Source organism: Chiloscyllium plagiosum, unplaced genomic scaffold, assembly GCF_037043375.1.
Source record: "Chiloscyllium plagiosum isolate Xiang-an unplaced genomic scaffold, Cpla_swu_hap1 HiC_scaffold_13, whole genome shotgun sequence".
Classification (NCBI taxonomy): Eukaryota; Metazoa; Chordata; class Chondrichthyes; order Orectolobiformes; family Hemiscylliidae; genus Chiloscyllium; species Chiloscyllium plagiosum.
Genome location: NW_028270151.1, coordinates 72701950 through 72722151, shown reverse-complemented (window position 1 = coordinate 72722151; position 20202 = coordinate 72701950). Strand labels below are relative to the sequence as shown.

Sequence of the window (20202 nt, the reverse complement as noted above, 5' to 3'; positions counted from 1 at the left end):
TATACTCATTTTGAAGAATTAAGGGTAATCTTTATGAAGCACAAGATTCTGAGGAGGGTTGACAGTATTTATGCTAAGGGAAGGGGACACAGTCTAAAAATGAGGTGTCTCCCAAGAGACCAGCTGAAAGTTCTTCTCTCAGAGCATCATTAATCTTTCGATTTTGCACCAAGTGGGGAGTTAAGGTTGTTATGAGGTGAAGGAGAAGAACAAGTAGAAGATGGTGTAAGGCTACATCAGATCTTCCACGGTCTTGAAGAAACTTCAGGGGTCAAGTTGCTACTCTCACTATTTCTCATGATCTGTTAAACTCATTCCTACTGTCTGTTGACTGACCTCATGAACCATCACCATTCCCACATCAACTGCAAAATGCACAGACTCTTCATTTCCTGCCGACTTCCTTGACCAGAGTACATAAAGTACACTGTACCTCATGAACCACTGCTGTCCATGCAGCATCCAAAATGCTGTTAGGAGGAGAATTCCAGGATTTTAACACTGTGAACATTGATAACAATTTGAGCTAACAATTTGAACAAATTAAAATGGTAAGTGGTGGCACTTGAAGGTGGTAGTGTTCCCACACATCTGCTGCCCTTGCCTTTCTAGATTGGTCTCAAATTGTTGGTGAACCCTTGTCCTTGAATCTCTCTCCATCTATGAGTTCCCTTTAAAATCATTAAAACCACAATAAAATCACATTAGCTCCAATATTCCAGAGAATATAAATTTTATCAGGTTTTCGTGTAACCTAACCCTTTAGAGTTTTTCTAGTAAATATGGCCTTCCAAGGCTGAAACCTGTACAAGGTTGGGTACTTGGCTAAAGAAACAGCATTAAGCAAAACCCAGGATATTGCTCCCATTCAGACACGAAGGGAGGCAAATGAGCAAGTGGCCAGCAAACAAATTCAGAACAGGGACGTGGAGAGCAAAACTACAGCCTAGCCTTATGAACTAGCTAACTTGTTTTAATTCAGAAACTCGAATAGTTCCATCAAGTGACAATTCAAACTTTAGGTGCTCAGTGAATGAATCTTTAATATTCAGTCAGTCAATCTAATGGAAAATTTAAAATAGGGCTTTAGTGAATTGCTCATCAGGACAAGATGGTGAAATATATAATGATGGTATTTTCACAATTTTTCCACTCAAGTTCCAACATGGGGGTCAGCAAAGGAAACACAATTATGCAAGTGTGTTGAACGAGATTACGTTTGTTCATCATCTTTGAATTGAAAACATCAACAGTTGCCAAGCAAACAGACTGATATCATCACTACAGATATTTCTGTTTCCATATTTATTAAACTTAAGTATGAAAGAAAAGGCCTATTTAATAATGGGGAACTATTTGGAATGGTTTTCTGATTGGCTTGGAGGGCAACTTACAGGTGGTGATGTTCCCAAGCATCTGCTGCCCTTGTCATAGAGTCATAGAGATGTACAGCAAAGAAAGAAACCCTTCGGTCCAATTCTTCCATGGCAACCAGATATCCTAAATTAATCTAGTTCCATTTCCTAGCACTTGGCACATATCCCTCTAAACCCTTCCTATTCTTATACCCATCCAGATGCCTTTTAAATGTTGTAATTGTACAAGCCTCCATCACTTCCTCTGGCAGCTTATTCCATTATGCACAACCCTCTGCATTAAAATATTGCCCCTTAGGTCTCTATAAAATCTATCCCCTCTCACCTTAAACCAATGCCCTCTAGTTCTGGACTCCCCCACCATGTCTATTTACCCTATCCGTGCCCCTCATGATTTTATAAACTTCTATAAGGTCACCCCTCAGCCTCAGATGCTCCAGGGAAAACAGCTCCAGCATATAGCTCCCTATAGCTCAAATCCTCCAACCCTGGCAACATCCTTGTAAATCTTTTCTGAACCCTTTCAAGTTTCACAACACCGGGTTATAGTTCAACAAGTTTATTTAGAAGTGCTAGCTTTTAGAGCACTGCTCCTTCATCAGGTAGCTGTGGAGCAGGATCATAAGACACAGAATTTAAAGCAAAAGATGAGTGTCGTGCAACCGATGTGATATATTGAAAAAACCCAGATTGCTGTTAAGTCTTTCATCTTTTAGAATGGGTTGCAGGTTTTGGTTCCATTCTAATCCATTTGAAACCTGCAACCCTTTCTAAAAGATGAAAGACTTAACAGCAATCTAGGTTTGTTCAATATATTGTATCAGTTGCATGACACTGTGATCTTTTGCTGTAAATTCTGTGTCTTGTGATCCTGCTCCACAGCTACCTGATGAAGGAGCAGCACTCTGAAAGCTAGTACTTCCAAATAAAACTGTTGGACTATAACCTGGTCTTGTGTGATTTGTAACTTTGTCCATCCCAGTCCAACTCCAGCACCTCCACGTCAAAGTTTCCCAACATCCTTCCTATAGAAGAGAATAGAATTGCACACAATATTCCAAAAATGGTCTAACCAATGTCCTGTACAGCCACAACATGACCTCTTAACTCCTATACACAATGTTGACGGTTTGGAAAGTGCTCTCTCAGGATCTTTGGCAAATTTCTGCTGCTGATGCTGGCGGTTGGTGGAATGACTAAATGTTTGTGGATGTGGTGCCCATCAAGTGGTCTGCTTTGCTGTGGATGGTGTCAAGCATCTTGAGTATCCAGATAAATGGGGAGTATTCCATCACACTCCTGACTTGTGCCTTGACTTTAGAAGCCAGGACATGATGCTACAATGGTTAAAATAGATAGCCTGTGTGATCTAGTAGATGGATATGGGGCACAAACTTCAGCTCAGCTTAGTCATAGAGTCATAGAGATGTACAGCATGGAAACAGACCCTTCGGTCCAACCTGTCCACGCCGACCAGATATCCCAACCCAATCTAGTCCCACCTGCCAGCACCAGGCCCATATCCCTCCAAACCCTTCCTATTCATATACCCATCCAAATGCCTCTTAAATGTTGCAATCATACCAGCCTCCACCACATCCTCTGGCAGCTCATTCCATACACGTACCACCCTCTGCGTGAAAATGTTGCCCCTTAGGTCTCTTTTATATCTTTCCCCTTTCATCCTAAACCTATACCCTTTAGTTCTGGACTCCCCGACCCCAGGGACAAGACTTTGTCTATTTATCCTATCCATGCCCTCATAATTTTGTAAACCTCTATAAGGTCACCACTCAGCCTCCGACGCTCCAGGGAAAACAGCCCCAGCCTGTTCAGCCTCTCTCTATAGCTCAAATCCTCCAACCCTGGCAACATCCTTGTAAATCTGAACCCTTTCAAGTTTCACAACATCTTTCTGATAGGAAGGAGACCAGAATTGCACGCAATATTCCAATAGTGGCCTAATCAATGTCCTGTACAGCCGCAACATGACCTCCCAACTCCTGTACTCAATACTCTGACAAATAAAAGGAAAGCATACCAAATGCCTTCTTCACTATCCTATCTACCTGCGACTCCACTTTCAAGGAGCTATAAACCTGCACTCCAAGGTCTCTTTGTTCAGCAACATGCCCTCGGACCTTACCATTAAGTGTATAAATCCTGCTAAGATTTGCTTTTCCAAAATGCAGCACCTCACATTTATCTTGAATGAAACAATGAAGCTGAAAACAAGTCAATTTGAATAGAAAAATAGGGAAGTGGAATTAAATTTGTGGCAAGGATTTGGATGCTGGGGCAATGGCCACAAATGATGTTGCTTGTACTCCAGAAGTTTAAATGAAGGAAGATGCAGCTTATCCAAGACATCATTTGAGGTTCATTTTATTTTGTTCAGTTCAAGCCAGTTCCCTAGTTAGTTAACTCAAACTGGAATAGTTAGTTTCTCTATTGGAAGTACTTCAGCTTTCTCTATAATTAGATGCAAATAAATAGTTACAATGAAGCCTGAGCCATAAATTAGAATATATTAAATCCTCACGTGACCAGCAGACAGCTTTGGGCTTTTTTAGTGCGTTGATTCATGTAATCTGAATTCAGTTTATTGGCAGCTAAACCTTAGATCCTGTTAAAGTTGAAAACAGTCAAAACGTTTGCATTATTATTGAGTTGTGATTAATAAATCAGAAGGGTACATCACTATTGGAAAGTTGAATATCACACAACATCAGGTTATAATCCAACAGTTTAATTGGAAGCACTAGCTTTCGGAGCGCTGATGCTTCATCAGGTGATGAAGGAGCAAAGCTCAGAAAGCTAGTGCTTCCAATTAAACTGTTGGACTATAACCTGGTGTTGTGTGATATTTAACTTTGTCCACACCAGTCCAACAGTGGCATCTCCAAGTCATTACTATTGGAAAGCTGTTTCATTTCTTCAGCTTCAAGAACCAGCATAGGACTGGACGTCATTATTATTACCATTACTACCTTTTCCTTCCTTGAAGGCATTAACTTATACTTGGGTTTTGGCTGCAGATTGTTCATCATCTACAAGATTATTTATCTAGTGGTACACAGTGGTACTATGGGCAGCATTTCAAGTGACCTTGCGCTCACTAGACATGCTCGTGTGTTTCCCAGCTAGGCTCACTAGTGGAGGACGGCTCATTTTGCAGCTCCCTATCCCAAAATGCTGGAATAAACCCTGAGACTTCCCTGTTCCATTTGTGTCAGCCACTCATCAACTTTACCAGGGTATGCAGGGAAGTTCACAGTTTGATCTCAGGCCTGTATTAAGTTTAGCTAATCCTAGCTAAAGATGGACTTAAAGGGAAGCTGGATTTGAGGGTTAGAGAAATAGAAAGTTATATCAATGACATCAGGTGAAGATGAAAAGAGGACTGTGTGGATCATAAACACAACTGCTAACCAAATGGGTTGAATGATGTGTTTTGTGTTTTGCAAACTTCAATGATAGGACCATTAAAAATGACCACAGTGGCCCATTGTGGCAAAAACAAGTCACATGATGCCCAAAGTCCTACGTTCCACACCCACAACTCAACATTCTCTCATTTCCACCCAGCCTGCCTCAGAAATTAGCAATCTCCTCATACCTTCCCAATCTGGTCCACACCCCACAGATAAAACATGGGTCTGAAGGTGGAGTATTTGAAAGCTTCTCCCACCTCTGTGCACCTGACCCAGGAATGAAAATAGTGCCACAGTGTAGGGACAGCTCAGCTGTTGAACTCAACTGTACATTCAGTGACAATACAATGTGTTGTCCCTCAGGCGGGAAAATAAGGAGTGTGACTAACTAAAGACACAGCTCCAGAGGACAAAATTGTCAGTTCTCTTACACACAGGCATTTCAAATATGACAAAATAATTGACTGTGCAAATCATTCATGCATAGTTTTTGATCAACACTCTATATCACTGCTCATCACAAAAGTAATTCACTTGGGTTTAATTCACAATTAAGTGCAACCTCATCTCATTTACCAGAGGCCTTGTTTCCTATTCATGTGTATAATCTACTCAGTGGAATTCAGAGCTTCAACCAACAGCTTTTCCAAAGATTTTCTCAATTTTATTACAAGAAAACAAACTGTATATACAATACTGATTCCTATTCTCTTTTTAGTTGTGTGAATTACTACTAATTTTTGATTGAATTTTTGACCACCCTAAATTCTCTTTGAGAAGAAAGCTGTCTCCATTCATGCCTTCAGTGATTTCAATATGGTACAACGTGAGTGTTCTAATGCATAAATCACTTCACAAACATCAATGATATACAGTGACAGGAACTGATCCATTAGAGTTGCGTAATCTGCAGGACAACAATCACCTCAATCATCCAATCTTCAATGACCTTAAGTGACTGACTGAAACATCCCCAGCATGTGTTCGAAAGACAACAAGAGCTTGCATTTGAAAGGTCCACTCTTCGAAGAATCTCTCTCTAAAACCTAAAAAACCGACCTCTTCATGAAAAGGTTAACACATTCAAACTGGGTACCTGATGGAATCCAACACTTAAAATAGAATCTTGTTAGACCCTCGAAGGCCAATTTTTGAGGCAGGACTGGTAGGAGAATCGAAAAAGTCAGCATCAGGTTCAGACTGACACCTTCCTGACTCCAGGAAATCTTGCTGGAGGTGGACAAGCATATGCAAGCTGTTACCCACCCTGGCAACAATGAGTAGTCAATAATGACCAATTCTAACTACATTTGGGGGAGACAGAGAGAACACCACTAGGATATTCCAGGGAGGGCAGAGGGGGCCTCTTCCTGAGCATCAAACCTGGCAAGAGCTGGTTGAGATGGCTTTCAGATGGCAGACTGGGTGACGAATTCAAAGTTGAATTTTAAATTGTTTAATCTTTCTTTAACACAGAGGTCTTTGCTGACTCCCAGTTGAAGTGGTTTAGATAAGCCTTTGAAGATTTGCTTTTTAAAATCAGATAGATTTGTCCTATGCCTTATCAGTGATGACATCAGCACAATGAAACTCTAGTTATCAGTTGCTGGTGCAGCTAACCAGATCATTAATAAGAATAAATAACTGGCTGAAAGTTATTGCCTGGTGCAATTCTTAATTAATTCAAAATAATTACTTTTATTTGTTCTAATTAGCTTCTGTTGTATTTTCATCTAGAAAATCTTAGTTTACCTTGCCTGGTGATCCTATTATTGTTATTTCTATAAAATCATCTTATATACATTATTTCCTTTATACTGTCACAAATAACTTTCATTTTCCAAGTCTACTCTTCTCTTTATCCATTGTCCTGCAGATTTTTCTTTTTTTAGATACTATTTTTAGAAAGTCATTATTATTACAAATAATATTAATTCCTACAATGAACATGATTACAATTCAAGTATCTTTTCCAGATGTTTCTCTCATTTTGCTCAAATGTAGGATTTACTTTTAATTCCAGATTCAGAAATACACATAGTTTTTGGGCAAGTTAATTAATTGCAATTTTAGTCACACTTAATCCAACTGCTGTCCTTACAATGTGCTTTGTCATATGTCCAACGAAGATTTAGAAAACTGTAAGGGCCCTTTCACTCTTGCCATGTAACAGACAAAATCCACTCTCTTGTTATGTGCCTTATTAGGGCCCTCCTTATAGTGACAGGCAAGGAACCTCTGCAGCAGGTTCATTTAAATGAACACATCATCTGTGAATCCTGTCACTGTTTAAATGTCATCCTGAGGCCTACTTGGCACACAGGAGAAAGGTGTTTGTGCTGCTACATATCTGAAGGATACCTAATACTGCTTTGCTTCATAGAACTGCTACAACCAAAGAAAACTCGTGACATTATCTGAAGAAATTATTGACAGGCTTCTTCAGTTTCACTTTTATTTACATTGATTCTCAAAATGTCACGTTTGCCAAATAATAAGATACAGATATTCTTCATGCATGATATAAAGTGATAAAATGACAAACTGTGGGTAGTAATGCTGTAATGTTTGAATTCAATATTTTGAATTGATTTTGATCCAAAGTATGCAGACTTGGTGGGGTAAGTTTCAAAAAGGCTTGGCAGTTTCTCAAGATTATTCTGTCGTGCTTTCCAAGATAATTTCTTCTCCCTCAGTTCCATTAATAATTATTCTTCAATTCTTTACTCCATATTGTTTACTAATGGAACTGTTTTGTGGTTGAGGATTGGAAAATAATTATTAAAGGAGCAGAATAGGAATGTATTATTGACATCTGAGATCAGCCAAGATTGAACTGAATGGTGGAAGAGTCTTAAGGGAATAAATGGTCTGCTTTTGATCTCATGATCCCTCATCCTCAGTATCAGACCAGAGGCCAATGATTACATGAATTAATAATTAAGCTGTGATTTAAGCTGTTGGTCAAGCAATATTGGGGAGGTGGAAAATTTTAAAGAATATTCTTCCTCTGGCACAAATATAGAGACTGGGAATCTACCACTTTTGTTATAATGCAAGGTATACGCAGAGGGGGCATGGAGACACTACATTTTTGTGTCTCTCTCTAAGTCTCAGAACTTGTTTATGCATGCAGAGAATAGTTCAGTTTCACCCCAGTTTGTTAAGCAAAAGGCAATGGACGCTAAAACAATGTCTCCTCACTTGACAAACTGTTTTCAGGCATAATCACAAATCTGCAAGAGCAGGTTTAGATTGAATATATGCAGCAGCAGCTGGGGATGAGATATCACACACAGTTTGCACTTCTGAAAGAGACATCATGCATGTGGGACTAAGACCATTAACCACTACTAATCCCAGATTCTGGAGTTGTTCAATAGCTCTTATACAGCTGAGTTTCAAAATATTACTTCAAGCACTCTGGCATTTTCCCCCTTACTAGATGTGCTATCTTTTGTTAAAACGGCTTGATTTCTGGAAAGGCATCTGATCAGAGGAAGTTGTATTTTTTAGTTAAGTTTGGCGATAAATCATTTGAACAGTTTGTGAGGGGGGTGAAAACTAAAATCATGGAGGAATTGGATGGATTGTGGTCAAGTGTCATCTCAAAAGTAATCTTTTAACCGTTGCAATACGCTTGAATTAATGCTCAAAAAAGAGCATCACGTTGAAAGAATTTCCTTAAACTTGATCAAGTAGTAGTAGCATTAATATTAGTAACGTAGGAGGAGTTGTAGGAATAGTAATATTCCTTTTGTTCAGAACTTCAATCTTTTGAAAACCAAAATTAAGTTGCATATTCAAAATGTTCATCTTTGCAGCTGCATTGGAAAACAAAATCCACTCATCTTCCAGGATGGAGTGATCCTGTAGCTCTTTTTTTTAAAGTAACATTTCAATGCATTTTTACCATCTCGTAATGTACAAACTTGTCAAAGTTTTACATTTATGTTGCCATATATAGCTCACATCTTTATAACGCCTCTACCACAGTTAACTCGCCAAGACACAAGAAACAGTTGCAGAAACAAGCACTCTGTCTGTCTGGGGCAGATTGTGCCTGTTGTATTGACACACCAACCAAATTAGAAACAAAGGTACTTACGCTGGCAGGTATCTTTCTTTTCCTCATATCCTGGTTTGCAGACACATCGTCCAATAGGGACCAACCATCCTCCATCGGCACTGCAGTGCATCTTAGGTACATCGTACTCCTCAGAATTATTCACACAGGAGCCTCGGACCTCCACCAAGGAGGAGTCTCCCTCAGTCACCTTGTCAGGAAACTCTGCCAGGTTACGAATCGTTAATGGGCACTTTTTGTAGTAGACCCGCACTGATACCAAAGCGATGCAGGCCCCCACATCCTGAAAGGCAAGGTAAAAGCCTTTCTTTGTCAGGGATCCAATATCTCGTACCTCAGTGTTTAATTTCATCACCCTATCTCCAACATCCACCTGGGTGAAACTCTCATCAGCAGCAATCGTGTCAATCTTTATGTACTGAGTCTCCTTAATATACCACAAGTTGTTGTTGTTAGACTCATAATAATAGATGTTAAAGGTCTCCTTGCATGTTCCTGGGACACCTGGCAGACTGTTGCAGTCTCTGAGCGTAAATTTGATCTCAATATAAATACGATGGGCTCCATCCCGGGGAATCCAACTAGTCCGCAGCCAATTGTTCTGATAGGCTTCCATGACATTACAGACTTGGTACGTTCGCATTGGAGTGTTCCTCTCATCCATAACACTGATTTCTTCCCACTGCAATCAAGAAAGCACAGCGATAAGATCTGTTAGTACCACAAATGCCAACCAAGTATACAGAATCCTTTATATTTTTCAACACACCACTAACTTGTTAGTGAAATATTTCTGACAAAGCAAAATATTTATTTGGTACTTTATAGGAAGTCTGTGCAATAGATGCTAGCTTGACCCATTTCAACTATAATAGATATATTTATGTTTTACCTTAACTAATGAATCTTTATGTAGGTCAACCATGACAATGTAAACCAAATTCAAGCTAGTCTTTGTGGTTAGGATTGTGGTAGAGGTGAATAAATAATCAGAATATTGCCTGAAATCACTACATGTTGCATTGAAATACAAATGATTGCCTGACTTGGAGTTTGGAAATCCTCCATAACTTTGATATAAAGGATAACCCAATTGTTCATGCTTAAAGGGCAATTCTGACTGCTTAAAGACAGATGCCAAAGAACACGACTGTAACAATGTAATGCTGGCATTGGTTTTACTGCTGGACCTATGCACCACATAAAAATATCCAGCATTAGCGCACACATTTCAATCACATGCACATGCTTTTCAACATGTTTCCAATTATTCTCATCCCAGCAATGCAAATACAACCATATCCCATTACAACTAAAAAGCCTTCCACATCTAGGCGGTTTCTGGCATAGATTCAGTAAAATGATCGTGGAAGCAATGCTCTTTATAGAATCAGGCACCTGAATGCAGAAACAATTAAGTCTGATTATTCCATCTATTTTCAAGCAATAAAGTCTGTTGATGATCACTCACAAAAGGACAAACCTCTCACTACTACCATGTCGAGACCTCATCAGAATTGTAACGAAAAGAAAGGCTGGCCACCTACTCAGACAGAACAATTGGATGGGGGTGGCTGGGGAAGAGAACAACAGGATGGGGGTGGCTGGGGAAGAGAACAACTGGATGGGGTAGCTGGGAAGAGAACAACTGGATGGAGGTGGCTGAGGAAGAGAACAACTGGATGGGGTAGCTGGGGAAGAGAACAATTTGATGCTAATTCCTGTCACAGATAAGACTCATTGAGTTCGTTAACTATTCGGCTCCTCACTTTTTAATTTAAAGGCATCTTTTTATGCCCAATTTCAAACAAAGTCTATCTGAAATGTTAAGGTTTTTTTTACCCTTCAAATATTATGGGCTTATGTGCATTTAGACCTTTTCTAAAACTCTTCTACTTTCTTCCTGAACCCAGAAGCTAATTCATACGTTCTGCAAACTCGCACTATAATTACTGCATGAGTCATGTACTATATTATTTTGAAAAGGGATGAGGTAAGACAAACCTCAAGTTGTGTCTGTGTTTTTAGAATTTTGGAAAGTGTATATTCTCATTCCTTGTGTTCAGATTCCTCCATGGTCATGGCCCAACTATCTCTGTAACCTCATTTAGCCCCAGCAGTATTTAAAAAATCTGTATACCCCAAATCCAACCTCCTGTCTCCCTTCAGTCTCTTACCTACCTGCTCACCTCTCCACCAATGCTGCCTTTTCTCCATCTCTAAGCCCAAAACCCTAAAATTTCTTTCCCAGACCTCTCCTTCTCACCTCCCCCTTTAAGGTGCTCTTTGAAATTGACCTCATCCATCAAGTTATTAGTCACCTGACCTAATGTCACTTTAAAACCTCATGGGACATTTCTGCTATCTGGTTTACAAGTGCATTTTATTGGTATTCCGGAATTTATTCTGGAAGGCGTTTTCAGCAGTTTTATTTTTAAATTGCCTGCATACAGTTATTCTTTCACTGACATGATCTATTTGTAAAAAATAATCCTTCCCTTTGTTGAGACTCTCTTTTGACCCTATTTTGATTTCTGGTCAGATTAGGTGGCCACCAAATTCCTTGGCTATGGTGGAAACATTCAATTATTCCATTGAAACCATTCAACTGAACAGTTGACAATATCCAGGAAAGGATTTGGAGGTTACAAATCTTCTTTCAAGAAAAATCAATTCCAAAATGACGTTGAGACTGTCCACACACACCAGTCATTTATTTAGCATCAATAATGTGACCTTGAAGCATAGAATATCAACTTAGTATGGACTGTGTGCTCTCACTGCTCAAAGCTGACAGCAATTTATTACCTTCTGAAATGTGGGCCGATTTGGTAGAAATTTCCCTTCACCTGTCAAATTGCTAGCAGCTATTTTAAGAAAATACATGATTAATACATTACTCTGGAGATTTTGGCGAGTGAGAATTGTGCTTGGTAAGTAAGTACTGAGGATTATTAGTGTTAATTAATTTTTTTCCTAAAAACAAGAATTCTTCTTGGAATTAAGATTTTTGTTCTTAAATTAAGAACAATTAGTAAAGGGCTAGAGACAGACTGGAGTGTCGAGCTCTGGCCAATGCACTATTCTACGTTGCAGAGTACACACAGATGCAACTAGAACAGCTGACCAGCAGCTTTGAAATAGTGTATGAGAAGTGAAGGCCAGTGGTATTATCTCGAGATAAATCATGGAGGAGGACAGCTAGTCTGGCCTTTTTCCTTGGATGGGGGTGTCCAAAACTAGAAGGCATTGGTTTAAGGTGAGAGGGGAAAGATTCCAGAAAGTAGCTTATGGGTAACTTTTTTCATACAGAGAGTGCTGTGTGCATGAAATGAGCTGCCAGAGATGGCAGAGGCTGGTGCAATTACAACATTTAAAAGGCATCTGGATGAATATATGAATAGGAAGAGTTTAGAAGAACATATGCCAAATGCTGGCAAACGTGACTAGGTCACATTGGGCGATCTAGTCAGTGCAGAGGAGTTGGGCCGAAGGGTCTATTCCTGTGCTGCATGACTCTGGCTCCATTTACCCTGAGACCCAGATACTGTAATGCTCAAGGGACCCAATTTCAAATCTCGATGTTGAATTTGAATTCAATAAAAATCTGGAATTATGAGTCCAATGGTGAATCACTGTTGACTGTCAGGAAAAATCCATTTGGTTCATTAATGTCCGTTAGGGAAGAGGACTTATTTATCTGGTCCAGTTAACAGGTGACTCTAGACCTGCAGCAATGTGGTTGACTCTACCATCTAAATTTATTTGCTTATAATCCAGACTTCGCAATGTTGATTAAATTAATAGCATTTAAGATTGACCCAAAAATCTCTGAATCTATTAACTCCTGGTATTCATTTGATAATGAAATATTTTTTCACTTTCTGGTTTCATAAAGACATTCTTAAAGAAAATCTTTAAGTCATGATTTTACATCCAATGGGTGTCTGCTGTAACATTCAGCACGAGTGTGACCTTGGCATTAAGAATGAACATTAAAACCAGTGCATTCAGTCTTACTGAAGAAATATATGCCCGAAACGTCGATTCTCCTTCTCCTTGGATGCTGCTAGAACCCGCTGCAACACATTTTTAAGCTCTGATCTCCATCATCTGCAGTCCTCACTTCCTCCACAATTAGGAATGCTGGCTTAGCCACTGACCCCAAAATCCCAAGAATGATTTTTTTAAAAGTATATTAAGAAAAAGCCAACAACACAAGCATTGCCTCCATTAATCTGTGACATATTAAAGCAAATAGTTATGAATACTGTCATTGTCATGACTCAATGGGATATTTCAGAGAAAATGCTGAAATAGTTTGTTTAAAAGCCCCTGCATCAAGCATGAGCAGTGCTAATGATACTTTGCAAACAAATCCTGAATATTTTTATCCGATCAGAGCATTTGTTACATCAAAAGACTATGACTTTTATAAAAACACAAGAATGTCTCAACAACAACAAAGAAGCAGCTTGCATCTCTTTGTTGTGCAAAAATTAGCTGCAGGGAAACGCTCTGACAAACACCCCACACACAGTAAGAGAGGCACACTTATGCTTTCACTGCAGACCCTACAATTATGATTTTATTAAAGTCCCTAACACCAGGCTGGTGCTGTTGTAAATAAACTTCAAGGATGATCTTCAACAGTGACTTACATTTTAGAGTTATTTTTATTTTAATTTGAGGGATTCTCCTATGTTTTCTTGCCTTCCTGTCAGACTACTGCAATCCCAAAAGCCTCTTAGCAGAAAACTACACCAAATGGTTGGTCCCCTGCTTTAGCAGAAATGTTCTTTTACTTGGAACTAGAAGGGAGTGGAGTGGGGGTGTTGGTGGTAAAATTCAGAATCAAACATTGCACCAAGGACAGGAGCAAGGACACAAGAATGGCCATCTCCTGAATCTAACCTACAACTTAGTTCCACAAGCCCAGAATGATAACTAGCGGACTCAGAGAATCAACATATCACATAGCACTTACATGAAGATTCTACAAATTATAAAGATAACATTTAAAAATCATTTTTTTCTTTGTAGAAGATTGATAGCATGATTTTAAGCTTACACAAGACAGTTTCCTACAGTTATTAAATAAGGATGTGCATTTCTTGTGAACAAAATGCGCTCTCAGTACTTCATGCAAGACATGTACAACAGAGCAAGCCAATTTCTAAATGTACAAAACTTTAAGTGTTAGTTTCATTTTGAAAACATCTGCATTTTTACTCCTTCCTCCCAGATCCCGCTTAGAAGCAGCTGGAAAATGCCTTCAAGGAGATTTATGGTAACATCTGATGTAAATGATGCATATATTTCTTCAGTAAGACTGAATGCACTGGTTTTAATGTTCATTCTTAATGCCAAGGTCACACTCGTGCTGAATGTTACAGCAAACAACCATTGGATGTAAAATCATGACTTAAGATTTTCTTTAACAATGTCTTTATGAAACCAGAAAGTGAAAAAATATTTAATTAGCAAATGAATGCCAGGAATTAATAGATTCAGAGATTTTTGGGTCAATTTTAAATGCTATTAATTTAATCAACATTGCGAAGTCTGGATTATAAGCAAATAAAATTAGATGGTTTCATAAACGTTGATTTTGATATTAACAGCATTATCAAGGATGGTTCTGATTCCACATTGAGTTCAATTCAACATGTCTCTTCAAACTATGACAGAGATACATTATTACTTAAAACCAGAACCATAGTGACCTTCCAATTGCATTTTTTCAGGACTGCCACTATGACAATATTAATACAGGCAAACCAGTTTACCTATTGTCATGCTTAGTACTCTGTGACACAGGTATTCATCATGTGGTATGCAAATTTAATGACATCTTTAATAGGGCGCTCACTACCATAAATCCGGCTGTACAAAGTCCCGTTTTAGACTTATTTATTTCTTTTTCCGAAGAGCTGATCCTTTTTACGTTACACAGGGTTAAGGTTACACAGTGATGGCCACATATTTAGTTGGGCAATAATGCTAAAGAGGCAGTTTCGCATTAATCTCCTGCTCCATGCCAAACTTGATATTCCATTCTAATGAAATCATTTGCATTGAATATTGGATGGGGGTTCAGTTGGCAGATGTTACAATGCTACTCGTTTTTCACTATTATCCAAGGTACATTTATACCTGTTCTTGTCAAGATAGATAGTCGCAAAGATTCATTCATTCTTTACTGAGTCTAGTAAGTGGGAGTTGATTTATGGTTCCAGGTTTTGTGAATCTTGACTACATTAGGAAGAAATGCTGTTTTTTTGAATCCTAACGTGTCAAATGAGATATATCTACAGACACACGGTGGCAAAACCATTATTTTAAAACAATAGTATCGCCCATGGCTTGTCTGCAGCAGGGAATGATCTACAGACCTATTAGGAGTCCTGCGGAGAAGCTATTGGTAACAGATCTTTTTAAAAATTGCATTACAAGTGAAGCAGGACTAAATATTCTCTCAGGAATGCCGATGCATAGTTCAAGGACAGAATTAAGACATACTCCAGCACAGAAATGAAAGTGCTGAACATACTCTGTGGTTGGCTATGATTAATCTAACAAATAAAACACAACTTCTCAACAATGCAAGTTTTTTTTTAAACATGGTATGACAGGACATTGGGAACTGTCAGTAGTAACAGACAGATCCCTCATATTGTTTAAAAATATAGATTGAAACTGGACCCATGTTGATTACAATTTGTGTTAGCCCCAAAGAAGTCCTCCTAGTAGCTGAAGAATATTTGAGGAGATTTCAGTGCTCACTCGAGCATATTCACAACCATAAAACTCATGTCATGGATGCCACAAGCCCAGGAAAAGGCAAGTGTCAAGCAACTAAAACCTCAGTTACAACACTTAGGCAAAGTTCCATTCTAAATATCACTGAAATCTTAAGCTTAGGCTGCAATCTTAATATTTGTCCATTTTATAAACAGAAGAAGAATGTGTTAAGCCATGAAAAGGGAGGAAAGAAAAGGGAGCCATAAAATTACGCAAACACAAAGTGGGACATGATGGTCTGGTCATATTACTATTAGACTAGAAATCCAGAGACCCAGGTAATTTTTGTAGGAGTTTGAATCCAAGAAATTTCAATATAATAAAGAATATCATTGGAATTAAAACATGACTGTGAAAGCATTGTCAGAGAAAAAGACAAATATTCCTGTCCTTTAAGGAAGGAACATGCTGTTGCTACCTGGTCTCGCCTAAATGTTACTCCAGATCCACACCAAAGGAAGCAGGCAACAAAGAATTAGGAGGAATTTAAGGAGCCATAACATGTCTCTGGCAAGTAGGATTAAGGAGAATCCCAAAAATTTTTATGTTATATTAGGAGCAGAAAGGTAGCTCAGGAAAGGGTCGGTTTACTCAAGGACAAAGACAGGAATTTATGCATGAAGCTAGAGTAAGTGGGTGTGGTCCTGAATGAGTACTTCACGTTCTTTTAACCAAGGAGGACATTGATGATGGTATGATTAAGGAGAGGTATGTTGATGTTCCAGGGCATTACACCATTAAAAAGATGATGGTGTTGGGTGTCTTTAAAAACATTAGAGTAGATAAGTCCCAGGGCCTGATCAGATCTATCCTAGGACGCTGAGGGAGGTGAGAGAGAACACTGCTGGAGCCTTGACAGAGATCTTTGCATCCTCTTTAGACAGGGACAAGATCCCAGTATGCTGGAGAAAAGGCAATGTTGTTCCTTTGTTTAAGAAGGACAACAGAGGTACTTCAGGAAATTGTAGGCCAGTGAGCCTTATTTCACTGGTAGGGAAATTAGATTAGATTAGATTACTTTACAGTGTGGAAACAAGCCCTTCGGCCCAACAAGTCCACACCGACCCGCCGAAGCGCAAACCACCCATACCCCTACATTTACCCCTTACCTAACACTACGGACAATTTATCATGGCCAATTCACCTGACCTGCACATCTTTGGACTGTGGGAGGAAACCGGAGCACCCGGAGGAAACCCATGCAGACATGGGGAGAATGTGCAAACTCTACACAGTCAGTCGCCTGAGGCGGGAATTGAACCCGGGTCTCTGGCGCTGTGAAGCAGCAGTGCTAACCACTGTGCCATCGTGCCGCCCACTATTATTGGAAAAGATTCTTAATGACAGGATTTACTTGGAAAGGAACAGACGTATTAGGAATAGTCAGCATTGCTGTGTTGGGAGGTTGCTGGAGATCTTGTCTCACAAATTTAATTAAGTTTTTCAAGGAAGTGACAAAGATAATTGATAAAGGCAGGACAAAGGATGTTGTCTACACAGACATTACTAAAAGGATTTGACAAAGCGCCTTATGATAGGGTGGTCCAGAAGATGAAGTCATATGGGATCCATGGTGAATTGGTAAACTGGATACAAAATTGGCTTGGCCCATAGAAGATGGAGGATAGTTGTAGAGGAGAGTTTTTCTGATGGGAGATCCTGGGCTGCAAGTTGTCAGTTCCCTGAAAGCAGCAGCAGAAGTGGATAAGTTGGTCAAGGCAGCATATGGCAATCTTCCTTCATTGGTTGACACACCAAGTACAAGTCATGTTGCTGGTGTGTAAATATTTAATGATGTCACATTTGTGGTATCTGTGTACAATTCTGGTCACTGCACCATAGGAAGGATACGGAAGCTTTGGAGGGATGTAAGAGATACTTATCAGGATGCTGCCTGGATTGGAATGTATTAGCTATAAGGAAAGGTTGGATAAACTTGGACTATTTTCACTAACGGGTCAGAGGCTGAGGGGTGATCTGATAAAAGGATATTAAATTATGAGAGACATGGATGGGTGGATGGTTAGAGAGTCTTTTTCCCAGGGTGGAAATGTCAAATACTGGGAGACATAGGTTTAAGGTGGGAGGAGAAATTTTTAAAGGAGACAAACAGGGCAAGTTTGTCTTTTACACACTGAGGGTGGTCCGTGCCTAGAACACACGCTGCCAGAGGACATGATAGAAGCAGATATGATATCTATGTTCAAGAGGGAATTAGGCAGACATAAGAACTGTCAGGGAATAGCAGGATACGGACTATGTGCAGGCAAGTGGGATTATTTCAGAATGGTATCATGGCCATATGGATACGGTGAGCCGAAGGACCAATTCCTGTGCTATACTCTTCGATTGTCTATGTAATGTGGTTGACTTGTAACTTCTCTCTGAAATAGCCTAGCAAGGCACTCAGTTGTAACAATTGCTAGAAAGTTTCAAAACAAAACAGACAGAAACTAGATGGACCATTTGACATCAGAAACAGGAAACATGGCCCGGTCAACCCTGCAAAGCCCTCCTTACTAACATCTGAGGGCTAGTGCTAAAGTTGGGAGAACTGTTTAGGGTGTCGGTTTGCTCACTGAGCTGTAGGTTTGATATCCAGATGTTTCATTACCTGGCTAGGTAACATCCTCAGTGGCGACCTTCAAGTGAAGCGAAGCTGTTGTTTCCTGCTTTCTATTTATGTGTTTGTCCTGGATGGGGTTCCTGGGGTTTGTGGTGATGTCATTTCCTGTTCATTTTCTGAGGGGTTGATAGATGGTATCTAGATCTATGTGTTTGTTTATGGCGTTGTGGTTGGATTGCCAGGCCTCTAGGAATTTCTGGCATGTCTTTGCTTAGCCTGTCCCAGGATAGATGTGCTGTTACAGTTCTTGCAAGTTATTTTGTAAATGACATTAGTTTTTCTTGTTGTTATTTACAATTTACAAGAACTATAACAAACACTACATTGGACAACAGGCAGAAAAATAGCCATCAGGATACATGAACATCAACTAGCCACAAAACGACATGAGCAACTCTCACACTTATCCTTACATACAAATGAGGAAGGACACCACTTCAACTGAGACAACACACCTCTTCCAGCACCACTGATCCAGAATCTGGTTTCCAGCATCTGCAGTCATTGTTTTTACCACATCCATCCTAGGACAAGTCAAACAGAGACATATACAAGAATTCCTAGAAGCATGACCTTCCAACTGGAACTCTATCAACAAACACATTGACTTGGATCCCATTTACCACACAATAAGGAAAAGAATAGGAAGTGATGTCACCACAGGTAATGATGTCACCAACCCAAGGAAACATAAACACATAAATAGAAAGTGGACCATACCACCAATGCTTCATCCGGAGGCTCACTGATGATGTTACTCAGTATGGGGACGAAACATCGGAAAATGAACCTTCTAGCTCAGCGAGCAAACCCACATCCAGAATCTCAACCTGAGCTACAAATCTTCTCAAAACTCACTTACAGGCAATGTCCCAGACGCTACCATCGCCAAATCTGAATATGTCCTGTCCTACTGGCAGGACCAACCCAACAGAAGTGGCAGCACAGTGGTATACAGTCAAGAGGGAGTTGCTCTGGAAGTCCTCAACATTGACTTTGTACCCTATGATATCCAAAGGTATCAAAGTCAAACAAGGGCAAGGAAGCCTCCTACTGATTATCCTGTACCATCCACCCCCTGATGAACACTCGACACTCCTCTATGTTAATCATCACGTGGAGGAGGCACTCCAAGTGGCAAGAGTACAGAAGCACCACACATTGGGCTGTTAGACCTAAAGGACACAGTTTCTTGACCACGTCTACAGGTGGTGGTGGTGAAGGAATGAACAAAAAAATACAAAAGTATAAAAAAAACTTACTTGAACACATTCACACCAATCTGCTAACTGCAGATGCATCAGTCTCTCCCTATAGCTCAAACTGTCCAGTCCCGGCAACATCCTTGTAAATCTTTTCTGCACTCTCTCACGTTAATGACATCTTTCCTATAAAAGGGTGACCAGAACTGTATGCAGTAAACCAAAAGCAGCCTCACCAATGTACTGTACAGGAGCAACTCAACATCCCAATGCCTATATTCAAAGTTCTGACCAATGAAAGCAACTGTGCCAAATACCTTTTTCACCATTCTGTCTACCTGCGATTCCATTTTCAAGGAACTATGTACCCGCACCCCTAGGTCTCTGTTCTTCAACTCTCCCCAGGGTCTACCATTAAGTGTCTAAGTCCTGTCCTGGTCTGCCTTACCAAAATGCAACACCTCACATTTATCTAAATCAAACTTTACCTGTCACTTCTTGGCGATTTACTAACCATACCCTCTATATTCACATTTAATCATTTATTTAAATGATGAAAAGCAGTGAACCATGCAAGTGATCTAGCCTTACAAAGCAATCTACCGTGTGGAACCTTGGCAATAGCTTTGCTGAAGTCCATATAGACAGCATTTACCATTCTGCCTTCATCAGT

General features: G+C 39.7%; 1 protein-coding gene across 4 annotated transcripts in view; it reads right to left on the bottom strand.

Annotated features, from left to right (window-relative positions):
* The window catches only part of LOC122555786 (ephrin type-A receptor 3), a 441127-nt gene that overhangs the window by 381624 nt on the left and 39301 nt on the right, over positions 1-20202 (bottom strand). For all 4 annotated transcript variants that reach the window (XM_087993752.1, XM_043701927.2, XM_043701928.2 and 1 more), the window contains exon 3: positions 8919-9579. In XM_087993752.1, coding sequence (XP_087849878.1) covers positions 8919-9579 — 661 coding nt within the window. The remainder of the gene's footprint in view (positions 1-8918; positions 9580-20202) is intronic.